Source organism: Anolis carolinensis, unplaced genomic scaffold (assembly GCF_035594765.1).
Source record: "Anolis carolinensis isolate JA03-04 unplaced genomic scaffold, rAnoCar3.1.pri scaffold_14, whole genome shotgun sequence".
NCBI classification, from domain to species: domain Eukaryota; kingdom Metazoa; phylum Chordata; class Lepidosauria; order Squamata; family Dactyloidae; genus Anolis; species Anolis carolinensis.
Genome location: NW_026943825.1, coordinates 5863990 through 5872691, shown reverse-complemented (window position 1 = coordinate 5872691; position 8702 = coordinate 5863990). Strand labels below are relative to the sequence as shown.

The window sequence follows — 8702 nt, the reverse complement described above, 5'->3', positions numbered from 1 at the left end:
AAGGAAAAGCCTCCAAGGTCATTTACCTGGCCCCCGCCCTCAGTTTTATAATATAATATTTTTATATCAGTTTTAATAATATAATATATTGTATATACATATAATATTGATAAAAATATTATGTTATACAATATACTAATAATACCATATAATAATATTAATTATATATTATATATTACATAGAATATTACAGTATAGTGGTATAGTTCAATATAGTAATATATAATGCTAATATTGTGCTATGCTAATAATATAATATATTGTACGTACATACAGCTGCTCTGAGTCCCCTTCGGGGTGAGAAGGGTGAGATATAAAGGTAGTAAATAAAGGTAGTAAATAAATAAATAAATAATTTTAGACTTAGGCTCACCCAAAGTCTGAAATGACTTGAAGGCACACAACAACAACAACAACAACAATAATTAACTTGACTATCTCATTGGCCAGTAGCAGGCCCACACTTTCCATTGAAATCCTAATAGGTTTATGTTGGTTAAAATTGTTTTCATTTTTAAATATTGTATTGCTCTTTAATTTTTATTGTTGTATTGCACTACAAGACATATGCAATGTGCATAGGAATTTGTTCGTATTTCTTTTCAAATAATAATTCGGCCCCTCAACAGTCCGAAGTATTATGGACCGGTCCTCTGCTTTAAAAGTTTGAGGACCCCTGTTGTAATTACTATATTTACGAATTTAGCACCAAAATATCATGATATATTGAAAACATTGACTACAAAAATGGCTTGGATAATCCAGAACCTTGGATAAGTGAGTCTTGGATAAGTGAGACTCTACTGTATATTAATTTAGGTAAAATGGTTAGTGTAAATATATAGGTAAGGTAACGGTTTTCCCTTTATAGTAAACATTATTTATTAGTAAACATGTCCTAAATGTTTGATTTATATATTTAAATTTCTAATTATGTTATTTTTTGAGTTGTTTATATTTATTTTATTGTTTATGACTTGATGATCTGTTTGTTATGTTTTCACATGTATATTTGCCATTGAATTTTGCCATTACTATGTTGTATACCGCTTTGAGTCCCCCCAGGGGTGAGAAAAGCAGTATATAAATGCAGTAAGCAAGTGAATAAATAAATGTTTGTTGCCAAGGATGAAATTCATTTTCGATTGTTGTAACAGCCCCTCTCCCAAAAAAAAATGGCACTCCCACAGATATTCTGGACAACTGGATCTTATAAAAACACCAACAAACCCACTTTTATTGACAAAACATTATGTGTATTTAAATTTATTTCTAACTGGAAGCATACTTGAAGCTCGGTCTGGAGCCTCCCCTGGGAGTGCATGACTCTGACGGTTGCACCGGCAGATTCATTTGAACACGTAAGCCCCCTCACCACAACAAGATGATAATCCATCAAGGGGGACTTGTATACTATATGAATTTACTGAAGGGTGCTCTTAAAAGTAACTCAGTTAAACAGGTACTTCAATGAACTAAGATATTTCTTTTTCTCTTAGAAAAATAAGCCAAGGAATCAGAAGCGATTGTTGGTAAACAAACAATCCTCTCAGCCTCCGACTTTGGTTTTAAAGGGCTGAATAGGCAGCAGTTCACAGATAGCTTATAAGAGGCTAAACTACAATTAAGACAGAAGGTAACTGAAAGAGCTCTGCTTCTCTTCAATGGCAACATATAACTCACTTCCGTATGCAGTTACTCGGGAAAGAAGTTAGAATGCCTAGATGTCATGACACTCGTGGCAAAAAAGGGGGTAAAGAAATGCAGTGCTCAAAAGAACATTCTGAATTTGTCAAAGAGCGCTGCAGCTGGCATTATGCATACATTTTGAAATAACGTGATTTATCCACTTCAAAGGGCAGAAGGATGGGAGGGAATTCTGATGAAGAATGGGAACCTTGGACCGCTTGAAGTCAGGATAGTACCTGGTTAAGAAAAGAGACACGAGATTGCATTTTATAAACACGCCTAAACTCATTCGCCACATGTTTGAACTCTGCCCTCCCCTTGTTGCCCAGGAGCAGACACAGGCCTAGCAGGGCAACCAAAGAGACACATCTTTTCGTCATCAACCCATCGACGAGAAGTGAGTTGAGTCTCAGAAGGCACAGGAAGTTTTTCTGCAGTTTTTCTAATCCAGGGAAGATGGGGAAAAGTGGAACAAGGCAGTCTTATGTTTCCTTTTGGCACCACAAAAGGCTCAGAAAAGCTTCCAAAGATCAACTACGGTGTGAAAACAGTAGAAAGGCCAGCAAGAGAACCTGCCTCCCTATCCCAAACAGCAAATACAGCCTGTATTCAGGGCCAGGCTGTGGTGCAGCTGGTTAGTAGCCAGCTGCAATAAATCACTACTGACAGAGAGGTCATGAATTCAAAGCCAGCCCAGGCCAGGGTAAGCTCCTGACCATTAATAGTCCAGCTTGCTGTTGACCTATGCAGCCAAGAGACAGTTGCAACTGTCAAGTAGAAATGTAGGTACCGCTTATGTGGGAGGGCTAATTTAACTAAAATCTCCAGCGGCATGTGGAAGAATGAATGAGGAAGTACTCCATCAAGGACTCAGTGTCATAAGTGGACAGTGAAGCAGTAGGTCCCCCTGTAGCCGGAATCGAACATACCCTCAAGAAGCCAGAAGCTGGAACGTTAAATTGCCTCTGTGTCTGCCTATATATGTCATGTGTCTAACAGCATTGAATGTTTGCTATGTATACGGGTATTGTGATCCGCCCTGAGTCCCCTTTGGGGTGAGAAGGATGGAATATATATACTGCAAATAAATAAATCAATATTCTACCAACTGCTTTCGAACCAATGCCACTTTAGAGCAGGTGTGGGCTACCTGACACCTTCCAGATGTTTGGGGCTACGACTCCCATCAACCCCAACCAGCAGAATCAGTGGTCAGGGGCTGTAGCTGTAATGCGCCCGTATCCCTATCTCAAACTAAACAAGAAGCCAGCAACCTTTTAAAGCAAAGGCTAATATTTCACCCCTCTGGAAGTGGAAGGAGACCGCTAAACAGTAAGCGTGACTGGAAAGAGATCGGCGACGTACCTCTGACAGTTAACGGTGGCTCCTATGGTTTTCACGACTCCTATGTGGCGGAGAAAGATAATTGCGTTCATACGGTCGACGGTGAGAAGAACTTTCCGATCTTCCTGTATGGCGAGAAGCACTCTCTGATCTTCCTGTATAGCGAGAAGAGCTTTCCGATCTTCCTGTATAGCGAGAAGAGCTTTCCGATTTTCCGGTATAGCGAGAAGAGCTTTCCGATCTATATCGAGAAGAGCTTTCCGATCTATAGCGAGACGAGCTTTCCGATCTATAGCGAGAAGCGCTTTCTGATCTTGATGTATAGCGAGAAGCACTTTCTGATCTTCCTGTATACCTGCTACTTGATCTGTTTCCCCTTCTGTCGAAATCGTCGCGGCTGCTGTGTGGTGGGGAGCGACGAACGTACTTGTACGGCGGGCAGTAACTATCATCCGCTTGTCTCGTATAGCTTTTACCGCCTGCACGCTCGTCCTCATAGCTGCTACTCGGTGGGGATAGACGGACGCGCTCATACAGTGAATGGCGGGAAGAGGTTTCCCTGTGACCTAATGCTAACCGATCAGAAACGGATTGGTATGCTACATCCACTGATGCTCTGTCATGTGTGGATTGGGAATCAGAGTACTGTGTAGAGTAGGAAGCAGTCGCGTCATCCCCCACATCATAAGCAGCCCGATTCTCATAATCAGCATTGTGGCTGTCATAGGACTTGCTTCCATAGGAATGAGACTGGGCAGAGTAGGCCTCTGCATAGCTGTTGTCTTCCAACTCATCTCCATTTCGGTATGCTGCTGCCTGCCCAGACTGGAATCGATAGTCCTGATCATACGACACAGGTGGTTCTTCATAATGTGGATCTGCAAATGTGTCCCTTTCATCTAGAGTTTCCTGTTCAGAATGCTGCTCACGGTTTACATAATGCTTATGGTCTTTCACAGAGCGTTGTACAGTAATGCTGCTCCCGTAGAGTTCCGTCCCATTAAGGTGTTCAATGGCCGCTTTACCATCCTCCTCATTGTCCATGTGAACGAACGCATAGTCTGACAAAGCAGTAGACAGAAGGTTATCAGTAAGGGACACATGACATTTTATTTCAGAAACCCATTCATACTTGGATGTGGCCTGGACATCAGCCAATGGCACATCTGTTTGGACGCAGGACATGGCAACTATGATCAGCTGAGGTTCTGCAACTCTAAAGGTCTCGATGATGAAAGGCATGAAGATGAACAGTTGATTGAGTCTCCACCCCCACCCCCACCTATATCATAGCCTTCAGCACTTTATCACTGCCCATGTTATTAGGACTCACAGAGTTCGGTGGAGGCTCCTTCTTTGGAGGCTTTTAAGCAGAGGCTGGATGGCCATCTGTCGGGGGTGCTTTGAGTGCGATTTCCTGCTTCTTGGCGGGGGGTCGAACTGGATGGCCCATTTATTTATTTATTATTATTATTAAGCAACATTTATATCTGCCCTTCTCACCCTGAAGGGAACTTAGGGCAGCTTACAAGTTATATGTACATACTATATATTATATTATTAACATAGCAGAATATAATCATTATAAATTACATTGTACTATACCACTACATTGTAATATTATTAGTAACATTACATGTAATATAAATATAAAGTGAAACTCTACTGTATTATATTATTAGTACAGTATATCATAATATGAGTATTACATATTATGATATTGTTATATTGACCTCATGAGGTGGCCCAAGGACTATACAATTATAACAGTGCATAATTATTATATTGTATTACATTATAGTATTGTTATCAATATTATATGTATATACAATATACAGTAGAGTCTCACTTATTCAAGACTCGTTTATCCAAGGTTCTGGATTATCTAATGCATTTTTGTAGTCAATGTTTTCAATATATTGTGATATTTTGGTGCTAAACTCGTAAATACAGTAATTACAATATAACATTACTGCATACTGAACTACTTTTTCTGTCATTATGTTGCCTATATTTTGTCCTATGTTGTTTGGGCCTCTGCCCCATGTAAACCGCCCTGCATCCCCATGGGGAAATGGTGGCGGGGTATAAATAAAGTTTTATTATTATTATAATTATTATAAAGCTTATATTGTGCTATACTAATAATATAATATATTGTACTAGCTGTGCCCGGCCATGCGTTGCTGTGGCAAAGTATGAGGCCCCTTCTATACAGCTGGATAAAATGTATGCTGAAGTGGATTATATGGCAGTGTGGAGTCAAGATAATCCAGTTCAAAGCAGATAATATAAGATTATAAATGGGTTATATAGCTGTGTGGAAGGGCCTTGAGTCTACACTGCCATATAATCCAGTTCAAATCTGATAATCTATATTTTATAGGCAGTGGGGAAGAGGCCTAAGTGAGGCCTAACTCTACCTGTCCCCTGGGCTGAGTGGGTTGCTAGGAGACCAAGTGGGCAGAGCTTAGCCTTATAACTGGCAGCAATTGGATAAAAACAATTATTCCTCTCCCTCTAATTAGGGCTTTATTTTTCTTTTCTTTTTGTTGTATGAACGTAGAGGCATGGATAGGGGTGGTGCTGCCAAGTTTAGTGTTTCTGGGATGTGTAGTTTTGTTGTTTTGTCCTAGGCCAAAATTTCATTACCCTTTTATATATGTACATATAACTTGTATGCCGCTCTGAGAAGGCCGGGATATAAATGCTGCAAATATATAAATAAATAAGGTCTCTTCAAACTCTAGGATTCTATTCCCAGGCAGGAAACAATCGGGGCCAGCTAACAAGCTGCAAGGCCATTCAGTGCTAAGAAAGGCACAGCAAGGGGAAGGAGGAGGAAGAGAAAGAGCTTCGAGGGGGAGAGGGATGGCACGACACCTTTCACGACGCCGCACTCGGCGACGGGCCCGTATTCCTGGAAGAGCGGGCGGAGGTCTTCCGGGGCGCAGTAGTCGGGGAGGCCGCCCACGTAGATCTTGATGCCCCGGAAGCGGTGGACGGAGATCGGGATGCCGAGGAAGGGCTGCCCGTGCAGCTCCCGCCGCGCGCGCTCGCCCGCCGCCTCGTCGCGCATGCGCACAATGGCGCATAAGCCCCTCACGGAGACGTCGAGCACGTCGCCGGGCCCCACGGCCTTCTCGAAGTGCCGCCGCATGTCCCGCTGCGTGCTCCCGCGGGGGAAGCCCCTCACGAACAGCCGCACGGAGCGGCTTGGGTAGGGCCACATCCTCCCCGTTTTGCCGGTTGAGAGGGGCGGACAGCGAGAGAAAAGGGAGGAAGCGCGAGAAGACGAGAGAGACCTCTGTGAAGAAGATGAGCTCTTCCCGCCCGCCGTCTGCCTCTGCGCATGCGCTCTGACCGCTCGCCTGGCGTCTGAGGGGGGAGAAAAAGAGCGCTTCCTCGCTTGACGGCTCTGCGCATGCGCGTGACTTGATCAACTGAGGGGAGCAATGGACACGGCGCCTGCGCGATCCCTCCTTCCTCTCCCTCCTTCCTCTGTCTCTTTGCCTTAAAAAAAGGGATTGCTGTGCCTGCGCAGTCTCTCTCTTTCCTCCGCCTCCTGGATTGCGCATGCGTGGTCCCTTTCCACTAAGACGCCATGCTTTTCTCTAAAGCAACAGGGATTTCTGCGCCTGCGCATTCATTCTCCTTCCTCTGCCTCACGCAATACGCATGCGCGGTCTCTTTCCCTTAAGAAACAGGGATTGATGCGCCCGCGCAATCTCTTTCCTCCACTTCCCGGATTGCGCATGCGTGGTCCCTTTCCACTAAGACGCCATGCTTTTCTCTAACGCGACAGGGATTTCTGCGCCTGCGCAGTCATTCTCCTTCCTCTGCCTCACGGAATGCGCATGCGTGGCTTCTTCCATTAGGAAACGGCATGCTTTTCTACAAAGCGACAAGGATTTCTGCGCATGCGTAGTCCCTTTCCACTAAGACGCCATGCTTTTCTCTAAAGCAACGGGGATTTTTGCGCCTGCGCAGTCATTCTCATTCTGCTGCCTCACGGAATGCGCATGCGTGGCCTCTTCCATTAGGAAACGGCATACTTTTCTACAAAGCGACAAGGATTTCTGCGCCTGCGCATTCTGTCTCCTTCCCTTCCGCCTCAGAGGGTAGAAGCAACGCGCATGCGCACAGCGGTAAGTGACCGTTTCTTTCCCTCAGCAACCAGGCGAGCGCCCAGAGCGCATGCGCAGAGGCAGACGACGGTGGGGAAGAGCTCTTCGCCGTCATCCTTCCTCAGGGAAAACGGGGCACAAATGTCTCGGCCGTACGGACGCCGCACGGTGCGGCTGTTCGTGAAGAACATCCCCCGCATGACCCCGCAGGCCGAGCTGCGGCGGCACTTCGAGGGGGTGTCGGCGGAGCCCGACGACGTGCTGAATGTCTTCATGAGGGAATTCTCCGCCACGGTGCGCATGCGCAACGAGGAGGCGGCCGAGCGGGCGCGGCGGGCGCTGCACGGGACGCTTTTCCGCCACCTCCCGCTCTACGTTTACCGTTTCCGGGGCATCAAGATCTACGTGGGGAACCTCCCCAAGGGCTGCGGCACGGAAGACATCCGCCCGCTCTTCGAGGACTTCGGGCCCGTCGTCGCGTGCGACGTCGTGAAAAGTGGCGTGAAAGGTGTGAAATCCCCCCTCCCTTTACGGCGGGCATGGGCAAACTTGGGCCTTCCCTCCAGGTGTTTTGGACTCCAACTCCCAGCATTCCTCACAGCCTCAGGCCCCTTCCTTTTCCCCCTCAGCCGCTTAAGCGGCTGAGGGGGAAAAGGAAGGGGCCTGAGGCTGTGAGGAATGCTGGGAGTTGGAGTCCAAAACACCTGGAGGGCCCGTTCAAAGCCCCCCAAACAGATGGCCACCCATTCTGTTTCAAAACTTCCATAGAAGGATCCTCCACCACATTCCAGGGCAGAGGGAGAGTTCCACTGCTGAACAGCTCTCTCTCACAGTCAGGAAGTTTAATTATAATAATAATTTTATTTTTATATCCCGCCTCTATCTCCCCGAAAGGGCTCGGGGCGGCTTACATAGTGACAAGCCCGATCCAACAAAGATTAAAACCAAACCTAGATCAAAACATTTATTTATTTACTATACTTTTACCCTGTAAAAAAACGTATCTCAATAGAATCAACAACAATTGTATGTAAATTTAATTTGTAAGCCGCCCTGAGTCCCCTTCGGGGTGAGAAGGGCGGGATATAAATGTATTAAATAAATAAATAATAAATAAATAAACAATTCAACAAGGCAATAACATAGAAACAGCACCATCAGAATCCGCCCTGAGTCCCTCTGGGAAGATAGGGCGGAATATTTTATATACATATAGCTCACTATTTATTTACATCATTTTTACCCCGCCCTTCTCACCCGGAGGGACTCAGGGTGGCTTACAACAGTCAGCAAATTACATTGCCCAAAATATATTCAATAAAACAATGACATATTAATAAACAATAAAAAATACCACATCAGTTAAAACTCTAATTAGACTCTATTAAACCATGAATTATAAAATTATAAAGTTATGGCTTCCTCAGCCTCTCACACATTATATATCAAATTATTATCTTATTAAATACATATTAATAACTGCATTATTTGAAACATAAACTTCCCATGCTCTTAATATGCGTGTTTCAATCTATTTTTGAA

The 8702-nt window shown here is 44.6% G+C and overlaps 1 protein-coding gene across 1 annotated transcript; it reads right to left on the bottom strand.

Annotated features, from left to right (window-relative positions):
* Positions 1-1208: 1208 nt before the first annotated feature.
* Positions 1209-6579, bottom strand: LOC103281644 (RNA-binding protein 4). The gene is made up of 3 exons (XM_008123640.3): positions 5917-6579; positions 3055-4094; positions 1209-1925 (listed from the first exon to the last, which is right to left on the bottom strand). The coding sequence occupies exons 1-2, from the start codon at positions 6263-6265 to the stop codon at positions 3064-3066; spliced, it is 1380 nt and encodes a 459-aa protein (XP_008121847.2). The 5' UTR covers positions 6266-6579; the 3' UTR covers positions 1209-1925; positions 3055-3063.
* Between the last annotated feature and the right edge of the window lie 2123 nt (positions 6580-8702).

Excerpts from the sequence above, each read along its gene's own strand:
- LOC103281644 (XM_008123640.3), bottom strand. The coding sequence starts at position 6,265 with ATGTGGCCCTACCCAAGCCGCTCCGTGCGGCTGTTCGTGAGGGGCTTC. Across the intron at positions 4,095-5,916 it reads CGAGTGCGGCGTCGTGAAAG|ACTATGCGTTCGTTCACATG; the intron begins GTGTCGTGCCAT and ends CTGCTTTGTCAG.